This window comes from Odontomachus brunneus, unplaced genomic scaffold (genome assembly GCF_010583005.1).
Source record: "Odontomachus brunneus isolate Ranch 3 - 2012 unplaced genomic scaffold, Obru_v1 Obru_scaffold_002, whole genome shotgun sequence".
NCBI lineage: Eukaryota > Metazoa > Arthropoda > Insecta > Hymenoptera > Formicidae > Odontomachus > Odontomachus brunneus.
In genome coordinates this window covers 3,749,565-3,769,659 of record NW_022639452.1, presented here as the reverse complement: position 1 = coordinate 3,769,659, position 20,095 = coordinate 3,749,565, and the positions used below count along the sequence as shown (strand labels likewise).

Below are 20,095 nucleotides of genomic sequence, written 5' to 3'. Positions count from 1 at the left end.
CCTAAAGCCATCTATAGGAAAACGGCGGAAGCAAAGTTGTACACCTAATAATAAAGAAAATACAAAACTGATATGTTAATCATTGGGACATGTATGTTCGATCACTGGGATTACCTTATCAATTGTGCTGATAACGAAGCCCTATAAAACGTCGTTACCGCTGGATCGTGCGTCACAGTTTCTAAATTGCAGTATACCGTGCCACATCGTTATGTGTGACAGTGAGTCAATTCTCACAAGTTGTAATAATACACAATACCAATCATAGAACATATGAGAAAGTTGCAACAAGATATGTGCTATAGTATTTATGAATCGGCCGATTCTTTACGCACGTCACGAGCAAGCGGTATACGCATCGCCACACGCATCGCAACAGCCGCACGCTTGGTGACAAGCGACGACGGGTGTCCGATCCAACGTCACCCGCGGTTCTTCCTCTGAGGACCACCAATCGATTATACAGAGAAAAACAATTCACATGTCGGATAAGCTCTGCGCAAGTGTATTGTGAGAATTACAAGGATATGTTATATCCCGCGCAAATGACGGTATGATGGAATTCGTCGTATCTTTATTCGACATTAACCCTCCGAGAACACACTGGGTCAATTTGACCCTTACCTCAACGTTGATCATGAATATGTTGAAGGCATTTTGAGAATTGGCGGGATTGACGCCCTCTAAAATCACGATTGTTTCTTGTAAATTACAATTTTTACAAAAAAAAATTTTTTTTGAGAATTTTTTTAGATATGTTAATAATTATAATGACATTTTTAATTTATTTTACGTGATTTTTCTATATCTCAGGTATATCTAGAAATTTTTTTAAGCTAATCGCACACGTCGTTTTAAAATGGCGGACCCTCAAAGTTAGCGTAGGGTCAGATTAACTCTATGCTTGAAAAAATAAGTGTGTTCTCGGAGGGTTAAAGATGCTTACGTGGAAGGTGCGATGAATAACGTATTCAGCAGTTTGAAAACGATCACCCAATTCAACAAGGTGAAATGATACAATCACTGTCGGAATTGAAAAATATGCGACTGGACAAGAAACGAGAGCTGGATGCTGATTATGAAAACGTTCAACAAAAAATTGACACGCTTCTCAAAAACCGTAAAAGAAAAACGAAAACAGATGTACCAGTAAAAAGCCACATACAACCGATCACTCACCAATGACATTTGTGGTCGAAGTATTTCCGCATATGACGACGTGGTGATGGCTGCGGGAAAAGCCGGTCGCGAGAAACGAGCGGATATTGCGAAAACTACGAGTTTGTTCTGATGACTGCGAAGACGTCAGCGGAAGACGATCGCGTTGCCAATGATATTTGATTTGATGATTGTTTTTCTCTGTATAATCGATCAATGGTCCTCAGGAAGGGAACTTGGATCAAACACCCCGTCGTCGCTTGTCGCCAAACGGCTGCTGCGATGCGTCGTGACGTGCGTAAAGAATCGTAAAGAGTCAATTCATAGATACTATTGCACATATCTTGTTGCCACTTTCTTATATGTTCTATGATTGTTCTACGATTGTGTCGGCAACGCGATCGTCTTCCACTGACGTCCTCGAAGTCATCAGAGCACTCGTAATTTTCGCTATCGCAACATCTATTCATTTCTCGCGATCGGCTTTTCCCAACGCCGTAGCCACCACCACGTCATCATACGCGGGAACATTTACTTCGACCACAGATTGGCGAGTGATCGGTTCTATGCGATCTTTTACCGATATATCTGTTTTCGTGATTATGGCGGTCATTTTTCTATTTTGATTACGGTTCTTGAAAAGCGTCGATTTCTTGTTGAAAGTTTTCATACTCAGCATCCAGTCCTCGTAGCTTGTCCGGATCCAGTCCCACAATTCTTAATTCAAACAGCGATTGTACCATGGATTTCACCTTGTTGAATTGGTTGATCGTTTTCAAACAATGAACTGCTGCCGTCAATACGTCATTTACCGCACCTTCCACGTAAGAGTCTTTAGTGTCGAATAACGATAAGACCAGTTCCATCATACCGTCATTTGAAATATAATGCCACATCCTTGTAACTCTCGAACATCCTTTCGCAGAGCTTATCCGATATGGAGATTGTTTTTCTTTGTATTGTAGAACTGCAGGCGAGAAAAGGCTTGATTTCGATAACACATATGGTTTTCAAGAAATATATTTATTTAATATAATAAAGTTGCTCACACGGCCCTCACAATTCTCAACTCGCACGACTCTCTTTCTCTCGCTTATAATAAATGCATTATGCATAAATACATAAATTCGCCGCTCGCATTATACATTTATAGTGAGTTCAAAAAGTTTTCGTACACTAGGAATTTTCACAGAAAATAATTTATTTCTACATGATAATGAATAATAAACAAATAATCGTTTCTACATATGATAAAGTCTCTCTTTCTTAACAATATACCAGAAACGAAACCTATAAATTAATAAATATTATATTCAAAAACGATAAAAGAACAAAATATGGTAATTTAGTAATGCACAGAAAGTGTTGGTTCACCAATGATATCTGTGATAAAAACTTATCTTAGATAAGGAACACATACATCGTATATTTACATTCCTTGTCTATTTATATTTGGGCCTTCGGTTTTATATATTGTTGCGTTCACGCTTGCACTTGCGATCGCGCACGGGAGGGAATAAATGTAACACTTTCTATAAAAACGAGAAGCTTTTACTATTTACAGCGATTCACAATTAAACGAGTTACAATACAATCTATACACGTCCGTTCGCAACCACGGCTAGCTGTCAACTCTCTCATGTCAGCTGTTGTTTATTTTTCTTGACAACCCATCGTCAAGGAGCACTTGTCATCCTAGACCATCGGGTGTCTATACATATTTCAAAGGTACGGGCGCGACAATATTGACGCGAAATTTCACAGTCGTTCTCTACTTGATGAAAATGGATTGAACAAGAAGCGAGACTACCGCGGAGGAAAAACAACTTATTATTAGACTGCATAATCAATGCAAGTCATTAAATGAAATATCAAAACTGATTGGGAGACCGCATTCTACAATACAGAGTATTATTAACCGCGTTGACAAGACCAGAACAGTAAAGAACAATGCAAGAAGCGAACGCCCGTCTGTTTTGTCGGACAATGATAGGCAATTTATCATACGTCAAATTAAAAAAGATCCGAAAACTAATGCCCCCATGATAGTTGCGGAATTGCTGAAGAGACAAGTCAACGTCTTTGTAAATACAGTGAAGAATATATTACACAAAGAGGGATACTATGGACGAGTAAAAGAAGTGCTGGATTAATGAGACCAACCGCAAGAAGCGTTTAGAGTTCGCTCGTGAGTATCAAACAAAACTTCTAGAATTTTGGAATAAAGTCATTTTTACGGATAAAAGCAAGTTCAATTTATTTGGATCGGACGGGAACCAAAAGGTGTGGCGTCAGAAAAATGCTGAACTTCAGCCGAAAAATTTGATACCTTCTGCAAAACATGAGGTGGCTTTGTGCTACTTTGGGGCTGTATGAGTGCTTCTGATGTAAGAAATATTCATTTCATCGATAGTATTATGGATCACAAAGCGTATATAAATATTTTGAAGAATAATCTCCATACCAGTGCCGAAAAAATGGGGTTCCCAAATGATTTTATATTTCAACAGGATAATGACCCCAAGCACACAACCACAAATACTAAGTTATGGCTCTTATATAACACATCTAAACAGCTCTCCAATCAGCTGATTTAAATCCTATAGAACATTTGTGGAGCCTTCTAGAAAATAAAATAAGAAAAATATATATTTCAAGCAAGAATGACTTAAGACAAACACTACAAGAGGAGTAGAATTCAGAATTACAGAATCTGAATTGGTTCATTCTATGCCCAAACGTCTACAAGCTGTTATAAAAGCTAAAGGCTATCCTATAAAGTATTAATCTGATTTTGTTTTTTTCATTTTGCTTCTAGTCAGAATATTGTACGAACATTTTCTGCGCATTACTAAATACCATATATCGTTCTTTTGTCGTTTTTGAGTATAATATTTATTAATTTATAAGTTTTGTTTATGATATATTGTTACTAAAGAAAGACTTTATTGTATGTAAAACTGATTATTTGTTTATTACTCATTATCATACGGAAATAAAGTATTTTCTGTGAAAATTCCTAATGTAGAAGAAACGAAGATTTTTTGGACTCACTGTATATTCATTTCTAAATCCTGTTGGCGAGATTCTATCGGGACATTCTGTGTGAGCACAATTACGCAGAAAAAGCATACCCAAACATGAGCCGATCAGCTGATCAAGCTCACGGCGCCAAAACATTTCACGCTCGCTGTCACGCGCCGCTCACGTGAGAGCTGGCTTCTCAACAGTGTGGCCAGAAATTTCGACCGATAACACCGATAGCAGAGGAGATGACGCACACAAATGTGCCCGTGTACGTGTACGCTCCGAACTGAAGCCAACGGCACACGGTGCTTGTTTTTGTGCTGGATTGCTTCCTGGATGGAAATATTCTGTTTTGATTGGTGCATTTCCAGAAATCCACCTTCAAAAATGCATTAATCAAAACAGGGTATTTTCATCCAGCAAACAAATCAGCACAAAAACAAGCATCGTGTGAGAAAAAAGTATATCGGAAACCGGAGTCTGCTGGGCCGAGACTCGAACCCGGGTCGCTTGCCGGGCGACTGCTCTAAACCACTGAGCTACCCAGCCTCCAACACACTCTCTCTCGGCTTCTTATTGATGTTATTGTCAAGATGCCGCGTGTTACCTCAGTTCGGTTTACATCCTACAATCGTGTGCCGCTGGCTTAAGTTCAGAGCGCACACGTTTATGTGCGTCATCCCCTCTGAATGTTACCGATGCTACCATGCAAGATTTCTGGCCACTCTGCTTCTCAGTCGACGCGGCATTCTCTGAATCTATTTATCCTTTTTGTTTAAAGTCACAAATATCCTATAGTATAATCGATCCGTAGCCAGGAGGAGGGAGGAGGGCAAGAACCCAAACAACGTTAGATCGGACACCCGTTGTCGCTTGTCGCCACACTATTAAATTTAAACCAATTTCTTGAGTTAAATAATATTTAGTTATTTTTAACTATCATGTGTGTCAAAATTTACTATTTTAAAACAAAACTTGTGTTTAAAAAAACAACCATACCTAATCAACCATTTAAAACAATATTAAGTCATTTTTTACTAAAACAAAGGTTACATTAACGTGCACATAATAAAAAATAAACTAAATTTTAGTCAAATTTAATACATTTTTTAAGTTAAATTATTTAACTCCATTACATGAGTTAAATTAACGACATATTTAGTAGGAGCAGTGGCGACTTATAGGAATGGTTAAAAATAACTCAAATTGAGTATAATTTGACACTACAGATTTAACAGTGCAAACATGTGAGCAATTTTATTACATTAAATAAATATATATATTGAGGACCGTGTGTGTTATCAGGTCTTTTCTCCCCTGCAACGTTACAATACAAAGGAAAACAATCGCCACGTCGGACAAGCGTGTGGTTGCTGCGATGCATGCGGCTGTTGCAATATGTGCGGCGATGCGTGCATCTCTCGCTGTCATGACGTGCGTAAGGAATCGGTCAATTCATAGATACTATTGCACATATCTTATTGCCACTTCCACATATGTTCTATAATTGTTATTGTGTATTATTACAAAATGTGAGAATTCACTTACAGCGATGATATTTACGGAAAATCCATCGTGGATTCCATTGGAGACTCTAAGATTGCAACGAAGATCAAACATTTTGCCATCATATCGCAACAGCAACGAGCAAATGTTGCGACAGCGAAAATTACGAGTGCTCCGATAACTGTGGATGAAGACAATCACGTTGCTAATGTCTACGAACAATCTATCGAAGATGCTCTGATGAAGCTGCAAGATGCTAGAAATCGTCGCAAAAAGAATATTGACAATGGCGACGAACCAACCATCAGACATTTTGCCGTCCTATCGTAGCAATCAGCGCGAGACGATGGTAAGATAATAACATTTTCTATCCATTTTTTTATCGAAGTTGGAATGGCTGAAAATGATCTGATTTCAGAATGTAGAAATTACTTCATGGCGTTATTATTAAACTTCGCAATTAAATTACATTCGTAAACAAGCGTGCACGGCGCGTGTAATGTCTCTGGTTTGGAAAATGTTATTAAACGTACTTCGCAATATCCCATAACAGAATGTGTATTTACAGTGCAAACTTTGCAAACGGCGAGCACTCGCAGCACTTGGAAATACACGTCCGCAGCTGGCCGTGTTATTACGTTCGCCGCGATAAAATGAAGTGCATCCGCTAAAATTCATCTCGGTCACGCGAGAGAATGACTATTGATCCTTCGCTACCTGACGAAAGTTTCAAGGATCCGCCAAGCCCACCCGCCTCTCGGCACGTAATTAAATTTTCACGAATTGACCGTTCATCGAAGCTTCCTTACCATGGTGTTACGCGGAATTATATCGAAATGTCGACGACCTGACGTTTCCCGCGTTGCGGAAAAAGAATGAGCGAACGAGAGAGAAAGAGAGAAAGGGACACGTTCCGAAGACGATGGAAATCGAGCACCTACTTTACATTCGCCATTCGAAACTGGATCAGATACAGGACGATTTAGGTAAACGTCTCGACTGAATCCGACCCACGCTTCCTCGGATAACACTCAGACTTTACGTTGTCCCGTTTCCGTCGTCCTTTCAGTTTTTCTTTTTTTTTCAGATTTATTCGGCATACACAGTAAAGCCTTCTTCCGAGAGATCTACGTTTACGTGTATTCCAAATATATCATGGATATTCGTCGAGCGTTAAACGCGCGCTTCTAACAATTGGAAATTATCTTCGGCATGAGACTAAAAAGATCGTAATCCTTTTCGACATTTTTAACTGCACGCTTAAGGGGATGCTGAAGTCGAAATATTTACCGATAGAATGCTGATCTTTTTCTGCAAAGTTTACGTTGTATTGGCTGCACAGAATTACAAATGCTTTTGCACAATAAAAATACGTGCGAAAATGAATTAGAGCGTTACTCAATATATGACAAAAACGATAAAAGATTTCAAAGTTAACATTCCCAATGTAAATTAGCTTGTCAGTTAAAGTAAATATTCGCCTGATAAAAAATATCTGTAACTTGTATATAGAGTGTCCAGTAACTTACGGAGAAGCCGCGGTGTACAGGTAGATTAAATGAACAAAAAATTTCCCTACCATTTTGCGAACAACCACGTAAAATTTTGAGTTATTACTCCAAGAAGATTCGTGAATCACGTACCATATGGTAGATAAGACGTAATGACGACTTCTGCCGCTATATGCTTGTATATTAGATCAAATTAAAGGAAAAACTCCCCCTTTATCATTTTGCAAATAATCATATATACATGTTCGGTTATTAATTAAAAGAAGATTAGAGTATAGTCGTGCGCAATAATACACCAATCTTCTTTAATTATCAGCTATTCTGACTTCAAAGAAAAAATGAATAAGGTAAAATTACCGAATGACGCCACTGACCCAAATAGCACCTTAATTTGCTTTATGCGCATAATAAAACACAGTTGATTAAATGTTCAAAGAATTCCCTGAAAGCAATCGTGAATATCAAATAGCTCAATCAAAGTAAGTATATGAAAATATAACATTATTTTCTGTGAAGGCATTTCAAAAGCTCATATCAAGAATCTGTCACCTTTGATTATTTACAACTGAGCTTGTTCTTAAGTGTCTATTACAGTAATATAACCTGTAGAATGATAAAAAAGATATTAGATGATAAAATGAGATATTTTGGGGTTGTAATACAAAACAAATGTTTTAGTTTTGTATGATTAAGATGAATTTAACTGAATTAAAAGACAATAAAATAGTAAGATATTATACAATTATATGGTTTTTGTATAATAGAGATGGCGGATTTATGTGCACGTAAAAAGCATCATGTACACAAATCTTCCATAGATATAGAATAACATTTTAAAACAAATTAGTAGGAGTTAAGATGCTTATTATTTTGAATTAATAAATATATATTTGAATAGATAACAAGTGTAAAAATTTCATTTTCTTTACTATAATTATCTATATTGAAAACAGATCAGGTAAAGTGGCGTAATTCGGGACATTTGCAGTTCACACTTAATTCTTGTGTACATATAAATAATTTTGTTTATTTCCAACTTTTAAATGTTTTTTTGCTAATTTACAATATTAATATTAGATAAAATTCATTGTCTTACTTAGTACCACTTTATTTTTTTTAATAATCTCTTAAAAATTAGTCTTTGCTTAGAATGGTGTAATTCGGTACGTTTACTTTAGAAAATATTATTACTATCGTCTTGCGATGGTTGCTGCGATACGACGGCAAAATGTCTAATGGTTGGTTTGCCGCCATCGTTACCATTCTTTTTGCGACGATTTTCAGCATCTTGCAGCTTTATCAAAGTATCTTCGATAGATTGTTCATAGACATCGGCAACGTGGTTGTCTCCATCCACACACATGTCAGTCATCGGAGCACTCGCTGTTGCAACACCCGCTCGTTGCGATGTGATGGCAAAATGTTTGACCATCGTTGCAGTCATAGAGTCTTCAAGGAAATCCTCAATAGATTTTTCGTAAATATCATCTACCTATATACACGTGATTCCTCCATGAATTACCCCTGTATATTAAATGCGCGAGTTTCCTCTGCTCAGAAAAATTTCAAAGAAAATTTTAGAATACATATAAATTTGGAAATTTAAAAACATCGGAAAAATTTGCAGAAAGATTTCTGTACTAATGTCGTTAGGTTTTCCGCCATATATGGTAAAACCATGAAGGTAAGAAATAACAGGAGAGAATGTAAAGCTTTTTAGGTAGTGAGTGTAAATATGCTATGTCATTGGTTGGCTACAGTAATATGACGTTTTGTACTTTATTATCGCGCTTTGATAGACCACACCAATATGGCACATATTGTTCCCCTCTTACGTCTTCTTAGACAGGCCAAGGAGGGAATATCCTCCCTCCTGTTATTATTTCTTACCTCCATGAGTAAAACAAAGTAACAATAAAACAAGTACATTCTCGCAAAATCTATATATACAAAACATACGGAAAGAATAACGTGATTGGGTTAGTCATGATCGATTCTGTTATTGGCATTTTTGGAGTTCATCGATTCCAGCATCCCTTTAAGGGAATGCCATACTTTAGAATTTTATCGACAAAATACTAACTTTTTCGAGTAAAGTTCACGCCGTATTGATTGCACAGAATTATAGATGCTTTTATACAATAAAAGCAAATAAATAAATAAGTACTATCCAGTAAACACAAAGTATTATCGATGTTACAATGTCAGCTCAATCATATGGTATATTATGTAACTGTTACTTTGTCATATAACAAAGTAACAGTTACATAATAAGCCATATGATTGAGCTGACATTGTAATATAGATGATACTTTGTGTTTACTGGATACAATTTAAAGAATTTCTCAAAACAATGAAACATTTTACAATTTGACATCTCGAATTGTCAGTTAGCTTAAATATTTGCCTGATGTAAAAGTGGTGCCTGTATGTACCAAACGTGCGTTTGCTCCGTCCAAAAAATTTTTGAATAACATTTCAACACATTTTGCACATTCTGTATGGTAAAATAATGCAGTACGCACTTATGTAAAGTCTATATATACGTATGAAATATAAAAAGCGTAGCGTGATCGTATTAATATGACATGTCGTTTGAATAATCACCTCTACTTATCCACATTTTTAGATGTTTGTCATTCATTTCAGCATCCCTTTAACATATGTACAACGAATAAAATATATTTCAATCAGAGAAAAAGCATAGCAGCAATTAAATATAGCAAAAAAATAAAGCGGCAAATATACAGTGTGTCTGATAAATAGCTACAAAGCGGCGATTATACAGGCAGATTAGATCAAACTGAAATTCCTCTACTATCTTGCGAACAACCTAGTAAAATTTAAAATGCTGTAGCAAATTATCGGATACTATAAAAATGATAACTGTACGAGTTTTGTATACAGAAAAAAAACTCATTTTGTGTAACGAGAATCAGTTAAAAAGCTCGCTAACGAAAAATAATATCTCTGTTACTGCACTGAGGAAAAAATTAACCTTAATTTCAACAAATATTTCTGTGATGGGTGCCATTAACATATTTAGTTAAATCTAAATTCTCTTTATTTAAACCAAATATTGTTTACTTAAATTAGGTAAACAATATTTGTTTTAAATAAAGAGAATTTAGATATAACTAAATATATTAATGGCATCCATTAAAGAAAGATTTGTTGATTTTAAAGTAATTTTTTCCTCAGTGTGTGACCGAAAACATTCGTCTGAACATTCAACTACGTTAAGACTCGGTTGAGAAAATTGAAAAGTAATTGGCTAAGTAGAATTTTCTTACAAGAATCTCTTCATATTCCTCTGACCGAGCTTTTCATTTGGTTCCCAAGTAACAAAAAATTCAGTTATACTAACAAAACCGATTTTCCTATACATAACGTGAGTCACTAACTATTGCCACTTTATCTAATCTTGTATAACCTCAAAGCAAAAAACATAGGTGATCTTAAAATCCTCAAAGTTAACCTTCCTAGAAAAAGAAAAGCGTAACCATAAGAAGTTCTTTTTCCTAAATAAAATAGTTTCAAAAATCTGAGGATCGCCTTTGTTTCAAAGATAATCAATAGTTATTGACTTACTCCGTATATAGCTATCACTACTAAATTTTTTTGTTTAAATGCGCGATAAACTCGTATAGGATTAGGTAAACGCCAGGCATATGCGAGACCATCGATAGCGAGAATGGAAAGTGCGAAGGTGCCTTCCCAAGATTCGAACGATAGATTTTGCGAACTGAATTATTACATTTGTAGGAAGTGCAACGTACAATTATCGCCGCGAGCGACCTGCCTGTTTCATTGTACTCTTTCTATCCGCCACCCTTTGTATCTGCCACTCGAATCGCATCGGTCTGAAAATATTTGCACGCTCGAGGCTCTTATATGTACGAGCACACGAGTGATACGCGTTTTATTTATGACGGATTAGACAGCGTGCAGCGATTGTTCGTCGCTTCGGCGATTTTATAAGCTCCATACAGGAGAAGTGTTCCACTCTCTTACACGAAATTACAAATGTCAATACACGACGAATTTTTCTCACGAATACGGAGACAATTGATACGGTGCGACATGCAAACGCATAATTACAATGTCACAGGTGTTCCCCTCCATCGTAACGCTACCTAAACGCAAATTTGTTTTCTATCCACCATGTTTCCAACAGTTGCTGCTTCTTTACCCCCGGGGGAACAGGTGAGATGGGGGCGTACGACACAGGAGAAGGAAAAAAAAGACGAGGCGAACAGCTTCATCCGGCGCAGCCGGGCGGAAAATAGCTAATATTCTAAGACATCGGCGACATCGCGAGCGAGATGGGGCTTCCAACTGGCGGCTTTCCGTGCGTATATATACTTCGGAGCAGACTATTTCCCCTTTCCCCTCCGCCGCGCCTCTGCCACTTTCCTCCGCGGCCACTTGCACGCGAAGCTCCAAAATTTACCAACGACGAACGACGGTAATATCGCTCGCAAGCTCGTTCTGACATTTCAATCTGATTCAAGCCCACGAAATAACGAAGGAGCGTTTCTCTTTTTCTGAACGCGGATCGCTGCCTTCAAATAGATCCGGGTCAAAGCACAAAGGTATCCTGATGAACTTTCGCTCAGCTAACTTTGAAATCCCTTCGCTGCAACGCGGAATATAGCGACGCCCGGCGATGAAATTAATTAGAAGCGTCTAAAGAGTAGGCTATTTCGCGAAAGACCGATTCTTAATACACGGGACATTTCAAGAGGCCAAAATTCAAGATACGAGATTACGGGTACACGCGTATATGATGAGAAATTTTACGGTGAGAGCTGTATAGTGTGATTGTTTTAACGAATTATAAAATTTTAATTGCAAGAAGTAACTATGCCACATAGGTTGATTTATACGGGTCCCGAATTCGACCCATGGCCAATCAACGGAGTGGGTAAGTAATAAAATGATGCCGGTCAGTGGATAATTTAAGGGAGGATGCGGCAACGTTTATGAACTTTGGTTAACTGCTGGTAAGCCCGTTTCATGGCTCGTTAGGGCTCCGTTGGCGTATTTCATTACATAAATATCGTGGCACAAAATCCAGGGCCGTCCTCCTTTCATTTCTTCATAACAAAAAAATTTAATGGGGTTTCTCACGTGGACGGAATGTTTCCTCTGCCAAAACATACTCTTAAAAGAGATCCAATGACTACGTGCTCTCCTATTCTTTTTAACGCAGGTCTTGGGAGTAATTTTGAAAAAAATATTTGAGCAACATATTACAATTAATATTAATAATATTTAAAATGCTGATAAAATGTTAACTTTCAAAGTTCGTCAGCTTGATGGGAATTCTTTCCTTTTTATCGAACGCAGCAAGTTGAAGAGAAAGAATGTGTTTTATCCAATAAGGAAACATTCAATAATTGATACCATGCTTCAATAATTTAAGAATTTTGAATCATAAATATAATTTATAAGAAAGACATAACACAACATGTCTTCTTTATCACTGATATTTACGATCCAATATTCTTGAATTATTGAAGTGTAGCATTAATTAAGCAATGTGGACAAGTTTGAATTGTTAAATAATTAGTATTTTATTGTCGTACACTTTTTATGTTCTATCTATCAGAATGATTGCTACTATTTTCGTTAAAAGTTACAAAGGCGACAGTCAGTTTTGCTTACGCAAAACCGGCGCAAGTTTCTTTTAATTTCCGGTTTCAAATAAAATTTGTTGCCCGACAAAATGTCCGTAACTACATAACGATGATTAAGTACAAAGCCATAAATCTGTCTACATTTGGAAATCGATTAACGGCAAGGAATATTTCTCCCGTCCAGCCTGCTGTAGCTTATATACTCGCATGTACGTGTAAAGTTTTGAGAAAGTTACTGTTGTTGTAAGCGATGCGTCTGTGGCATCTGTAGCAATAAATATAGCCTGTCGACAAAATAATCGATAACATTTTTAAGAAAAACGGACTTCATAAAATGACGGAAATATAATGGCTAACTTATGTTTTCACAATTGCGATATAGAGTATAAAATAGCCGAATTATTTTTCGCAATCATCAGTATTCTACGAAGCATGAAGGCAGTTGTTATTCTGTTGGCGGTCGCCGTACCGTTGGCAGTCGCCTTTCCCGGCGGCCTACTCGGTGGTCTCCTAGACATTAATTTACTTGGCAATGGCTGCAAAGGCAAACATAAGTCACTGGTACATTTAAATGCATTTTCTTTTATTACCTTGTACAACAAGATACAATACACCCATTAAACATATTACATATATCATTGAATTTATGAAATATGTCATTTCATCTAAACTATACACAAAAATCAAATGTTATTCGTTATAATTATTATCATTTGTACCGACCGTAGATATCGTTAGGCATCTTGAATGGCAAAAAATCAGGATGCAATTATGGTAAGCAAGAAGTATCTTATATGATATAATCAATAACCTATCAATATATGATATCATTAAACAACATTGAATATTCTCCTGAAGGAGGTTATATCACTGCAAACGGCGGAGGAGGAGGCAGCGGATCAGGAGATGGTAGTGGAGACGGAAGCGGATCAGGAAGTGGCGGTGGAGACGGAAGCGGGTCAGGAAGTGGCGGTGGAGACGGAAGCGGATCAGGAAATGGCGGTGGAGGCGGAAGTGGGTCAGGAAGTGGCGGTGGAGACGGAAGCGGGTCAGGAAGTGGCAGTGGAGACGGAAGCGGATCAGGAAATGGCGGTGGAGGCGGAAGTGGGTCAGGAAGTGGCGGTGGAGACGGAAGCGGGTCAGGAAGTGGCGGTGGAGACGGAAGCGGATCAGGAAATGGCGGTGGAGGCGGAAGTGGGTCAGGAAGTGGCGGTGGAGACGGAAGCGGGTCAGGAAGTGGCAGTGGAGACGGAAGCGGATCAGGAAATGGCGGTGGAGGCGGAAGTGGGTCAGGAAGTGGCGGTGGAGACGGAAGCGGGTCAGGAAGTGGCGGTGGAGACGGAAGCGGATCAGGAAATGGCGGTGGAGGCGGAAGTGGGTCAGGAAGTGGCGGTGGAGACGGAAGCGGGTCAGGAAGTGGCAGTGGAGACGGAAGCGGATCAGGAAATGGCGGTGGAGGCGGAAGTGGGTCAGGAAGTGGCGGTGGAGACGGAAGCGGGTCAGGAAGTGGCGGTGGAGACGGAAGCGGATCAGGAAATGGCGGTGGAGGCGGAAGTGGGTCAGGAAGTGGCGGTGGAGACGGAAGCGGGTCAGGAAGTGGCAGTGGAGACGGAAGCGGATCAGGAAATGGCGGTGGAGGCGGAAGTGGGTCAGGAAGTGGCGGTGGAGACGGAAGCGGGTCAGGAAGTGGCGGTGGAGACGGAAGCGGATCAGGAAATGGCGGTGGAGGCGGAAGTGGGTCAGGAAGTGGCGGTGGAGACGGAAGCGGGTCAGGAAGTGGCAGTGGAGACGGAAGCGGATCAGGAAATGGCGGTGGAGGCGGAAGTGGGTCAGGAAGTGGCGGTGGAGACGGAAGCGGGTCAGGAAGTGGCGGTGGAGACGGAAATGGATCAGGAAGTGGTGGAGGAAAAGGTGACGGAGGAGGAAGTGGCGGAGGAAAAGGTGGCGGAGGAGGAAGTGGCGGAGGAAAAGGTAGCGGAGGAGGAAGTGGCGAAGGAGAAGGTAGCGGATCAGGAAGTGGCGAAGGAGAAGGTAGCGGATCAGGAAGTGGCGAAGGAGAAGGTAGCGGATCAGGAAGTGGCGAAGGAGAAGGTAGCGGATCAGGAAGTGGCGAAGGAGAAGGTAGCGGATCAGGAAGTGGCGAAGGAGAAGGTAGCGGATCAGGAAGTGGCGAAGGAGAAGGTAGCGGATCAGGAAGTGGCGAAGGAGAAGGTAGCGGATCAGGAAGTGGCGAAGGAGAAGGTAGCGGATCAGGAAGTGGCGAAGGAGAAGGTAGCGGATCAGGAAGTGGCGAAGGAGAAGGTAGCGGATCAGGAAGTGGCGAAGGAGAAGGTAGCGGATCAGGAAGTGGCGAAGGAGAAGGTAGCGGATCAGGAAGTGGCGAAGGAGAAGGTAGCGGATCAGGAAGTGGCGAAGGAGAAGGTAGCGGATCAGGAAGTGGCGAAGGAGAAGGTAGCGGATCAGGAAGTGGCGAAGGAGAAGGTAGCGGATCAGGAAGTGGCGAAGGAGAAGGTAGCGGATCAGGAAGTGGCGAAGGAGAAGGTAGCGGATCAGGAAGTGGCGAAGAAAAAGGTAGCGGATCAGGAAGTGGCGAAGAAAAAGGTAGCGGAGAAGAAAGTGGCGAAGGAGTAAAGAGCGCAGAAGGAAGTGACGTAACAGATACTGGATCGACAAAGTCTGGTAAGACAAAGGGTTCGAAGGGAGGAATAAGCGGTGTTAAATCCAGTGCCAGTAGTGTCGCCTCTAGCGTGAGTAATGCTTTGTCTGGCAAAAGCGGCGCAGTAGCGAACGCGGCTTCTTCTGCTGTTGCTGAAAGTAAAGGGAAAGGAAAGTCTGTTGCGACAGCAGCTGCAAGTGCGACAGCAACAGCAACATCGACCGGTAATAAGAAATGCGATGGCAATGACGAAAACGGGGGAAAGAAATGTGAGGATAAATCTGAATCGTCGGCGAGTGCTAAAGCAGACGCTGTAGCGGAATCCAAAGGAGGAAAGAGTAAGGCATCGGCAGATGCTAGTGCTGCTGCCTCAACAAAATCGTAAAAGAAGAGTAAATAATCGGAAAATTCGGGAAAGAGTAACGATTCGGCAATGTATGACAAGTAAATTGGTAAATCCGGGAAGGGTTCATCAGAGCTTCATTTTTTAGCTAGTGCGAACGCAAACATATCTACATAATCTAAAAATAAAAATGGAGCAGAAAGTGAATCTAACACTACGTCTAGAATCAATTCCTCCACATCCGGTTCGGAAGATAACGAAAGTTAAATATTTTCACAGCGTTTGGGAAAGCAGATGCTGTAACACCCGCGACTGCAAAAAAAGAAGATAAAGCCAATGCTTTTACTAAAACTGTTGCAAAAAGTCGAAATTCGATACAATAACATTAAATAAAATTGTTGCGTATACCGAAACGGATATTTAATACGTATATTTCATTTGAAACGTATATTTAATTTGAAAGCAACATTAATGGCATTGAATATTCTATATTACGTATCTTTTCATGTGCATAGTGAATACTACATACGCATCGATGCATTCTGTAATATTCATTCAATTACTATTCAGTTACTCATAATAGTAAAAGAGTACACCACCTCGTAAATAATTTTGGTCGCTTAATGTATTACACATCAAACGGAAGAATTATCTTTTTTGCACGTGACCAAAGTGCATTTTTCTGCATTAACGCATTAATTACTTTAGCTTAACTTTAAATATATGAAACTATCTTAATAATTTTATTAAAATAATTGTGATTATTTTACGTATTCCATTCATACTCGTGATAATTGCAATAAATTGACGAAATAATATTCGGAATGAGATGAACACTATTTGTATGATAATAGATTTCCAAAACACCTATCTTGTCAACGTACGTTACTATATGTAAGTTAAATTTAATATATAACATAATTTATTTATTTAAAATGTATACCAACGTGCTTAATATGTGATACTGACGTGAGACAGATGATATTCTCATTAACTATTTATTGTTGACTCTAATATATCGAAAATTATATATGTGATTAATATATGAACAAATTTTACAAGTGGGGAATGCACTGGCGTGATTATATTATTTTATATTTTTACTACGACTGTATTAATATATGCACATAATAACATAATGCACGACATTTACACTGTTAAATCCGTAGTGTCAAATTATACTCAATTTGAGTTATTTTTAACCATTCCTATAAGTCGCCACTGCTCCTATTAAATATGTCGTTAATTTAACTAATGTAATGGAATTAAATAATTTAACTTAAAAAATGTATCAATTTGACTAAAATTTAGTTTATTTTTTATTATTTGCACGTTAATGTAACCTTGTTTTAGTAAAAAATTACTTAATATTGTTTTAAATGGGTTGATTAGATGTGGTTGTTTTTTTAAATACATGTTTTGTGTTAAAATAATAAATTTTGACACACATGATAGTTAAAAATAACTAAATATTATTTAACTCAAGAAATTGGTTTAAATTTGACCCTCCAATATTTAACAGTGTACTTCGGAAATATCATCCCCATACGTATATAATAGATAATAAATTCATGTAAACGGACTTACAAGGAAACCCACACAAAGTGTCCACCTCCGATTTTTATGAACTTGTAATATGTTGTACTTTAGATTAAAATAATAGATACGTTTTTTTATTATATGTGCCCTTTCGTAAGTTTAGGTCATGAAATATCCTTTTGAAGAAAATCGGTTTTTTTCATTCAAAGGGAAAATAATAAAAACCATAAGAGTTAGAAAAAAATATATTAAATAAAAGTTGGATATTTTGAAGAGTACTTTACAGAAATTATTTTAATAATTATAATAAGGAGAAGTAGTGGGGGAAATATTAACAAAAAACTTTTTTTTCAAATAATTTCTGTAAAGTACTCTTCAAACCATTCAACTTTATTCAAAATATTTGTTTCTATCTCTTATAGTTTTCATATTCATTATATTCCCTTCGAATAAAAAAAAACCAATTTTCTTTAAAGGAGTATTTTACCCCCTAAACTTGCGAAAAGGTACATATAATAAAAAATGTATCTGTTATTTTGATCTAAAATACAACATATTACAAGTTCATGAAAATCAGAGGCGGACACTTGTGTGGGTTTCTTCTTAGTTGTTTCACCATTTATTTCACAAAAATTTATTTTTATTCGTATTTAAATGGTATACGAATGAATCTTAATATTGCATTGTGGTATCGTGTCGCAGATCACATTATTAACAAAATAATCCGCGCTGTTACGACAATACGTTAGCGAATTAGTGTACCCCAAGTTCCAAGAGCAAATTCTAGGCTTACAGTCGGATCGGCAGGTAAGGTAATGGCGTTATACCGAGTTTACTCTCCTACTTTAGAGTTCTGTAATTCGCAATTGAGATATTGGAGCACTAGCTTATTCCCTAAAGTGCCAGTACCTCATCTACTGGTATACCGAGTTTACTCTTGTACTTTGGAAACCCATGAATTTGTGATATGGTCAATAGAACAGTGTCGTCTTTCGCATCGATAAAGTTGAGATTACAATCAGGATATTTTTGCATAAAAAACTGCGATGTAAACGCTGAATACATTAATACCGAAACATAAATGTGTGCAACCGAGGAGAGACGATGTGTCCATCATTAACTGACTTCCGAAATACACTATCAGTACACTATCAGTACTGTTCTCGCGTTCCAAAATCAGTATATAAAAATAGTCACTTTCTTCACGAAAATAGTTCTAGGAAATTATTGACTTCCGACTGAGTTTGCACAATATTTCGAGGTAATGCAAACAATGCATATGACGACTGGCAGTTTCAATTAAACAAATAAGTATTACAAGAAAAAATAAGAGAGAAAAAAGAATTAAAAATAATGTTTTCAATTAAATATACATTAATAACAGTAGTCGATATATACGAAGTATTTTCGTTATCAATCGATGTAATAAAGAAATATTATCAAATTACAATTATTAGTTGCTACAATTATTTAAGAGAACGAATGCTGAAAGAAAGTCATAAAAATCACCATAATTTAAATATCATAAACTTATAATTTGAATAATATTTAATTAACATCATCATAAACCGTAATTACACTCTCCAAATTTTAGAAGAACACGGAAAAAAGGCTTGGTTGCATTAACCAAATATCTGGTCGAATATGAACGATCCAGAAATTCCGATTGAAGTAACCCGAATTCTGTTTAAGTTAACAAGATTTTTGGTTGACTTAAACAGAATTCGGGTTACTTCAATCGGAATTTCTAGATCGTTCATATTCGATCAGATATTTGGTTAATTCAACTAAACCTTTTTTTCCGTGTAAAAAAGTAAATAAAAAAGATGGTTTTGCTATATAATTTATTTTCACACACTTTTCGTACATTTATTCACATAAAACATCGTTCACGTTATCAGCTAACACCGCATGATATTACAAATTCTACCAATGCTGTCATTTCGGAAGAGAGCCGTTGTCCCGTTCACGAGACGGTGTTATTCTCCAAAATGAAAACTCGGCGAAAATCACAGGGTTCGTCTCTCAATAGTACCGCGTTATAATAAGCTTCGCTAAACAGAGAGCTCCTAAAGGCTAACGGTAACGCTGCAACTTTCATGGCGTCTGGATACACGCAGTGTCGCTGCCACTCGGAGTTATTCCGGCACGTACCGATGTTTCGATTTATATGCAGTCGTCTGGTGGCGCCGGCGAATGAACCCGCGATTCATTCGCCCGTATTGAAACGGGACCAAGGAACGACAGAGGGAGAGAAAACAACGAGCCGATGGTCGGCTGGTAGGCTGGAGAGATGGGTGGAGGAAGAAGCGGAAGTTAGGCGTTTTCTGACGAGCCACGTCGCGGGCACAATGCCATTATACTTGCGCCAACGCACACGTTAAAACTTGCTGCGTCCAATATTCACCGATACTTCCCGAAGCGTGAGATATGTGCGTTCACAGGTAAACTCAATATCACTGACTGCCGTTGTCTCGGCGCGTATTGCCGCGCTTTAAAAAGCATCGCGGCGAGCGGCTCGCGCCAAATCGTATCTCCTTCGTTCCTTGTTGGCCCTCGTATACGTCAGGAGAGTACGGGGAACAGGGTAACATGGTAACGAGAGAAGCTTGTCCGCGGACAGGCGCGTCGGACAGGTACTCTCTGTTTCTCTCTCCTCCTTCCCTCCCCCTCTCTCTCTCTCTCTCTCTCTCTCTCTCTCTCTCTCTCTCTC

General features: G+C 38.5%; 1 protein-coding gene and 1 long non-coding RNA gene across 2 annotated transcripts; both read left to right on the top strand.

Moving 5' to 3' along the window:
- Positions 1-221: 221 nt before the first annotated feature.
- On the top strand, positions 222-8,293 carry LOC116842475. The gene is made up of 4 exons (XR_004377730.1): positions 222-1,982; positions 5,736-6,040; positions 6,260-6,677; positions 6,779-8,293. It is a non-coding gene; the product is annotated as an uncharacterized LOC116842475 (long non-coding RNA).
- A 4,945-nt stretch (positions 8,294-13,238) lies between these two features.
- On the top strand, positions 13,239-15,496 carry LOC116842263 (involucrin-like). Its single transcript, XM_032811208.1, has 3 exons — positions 13,239-13,405; positions 13,573-13,618; positions 13,703-15,496. The coding sequence occupies exons 2-3, from the start codon at positions 13,592-13,594 to the stop codon at positions 15,473-15,475; spliced, it is 1,800 nt and encodes a 599-aa protein (XP_032667099.1). The 5' UTR covers positions 13,239-13,405; positions 13,573-13,591; the 3' UTR covers positions 15,476-15,496.
- The last annotated feature ends 4,599 nt before the right edge of the window (positions 15,497-20,095 follow it).

Bases quoted from the DNA above. Each gene is read 5' to 3' on its own strand.
- LOC116842263 (XM_032811208.1), top strand. From the start codon at position 13,592: ATGGCAAAAAATCAGGATGCAATTATG. The intron at 13,619-13,702 runs GTAAGCAAGAAG...ATTCTCCTGAAG, and splicing joins AAAATCAGGATGCAATTATG to GAGGTTATATCACTGCAAAC.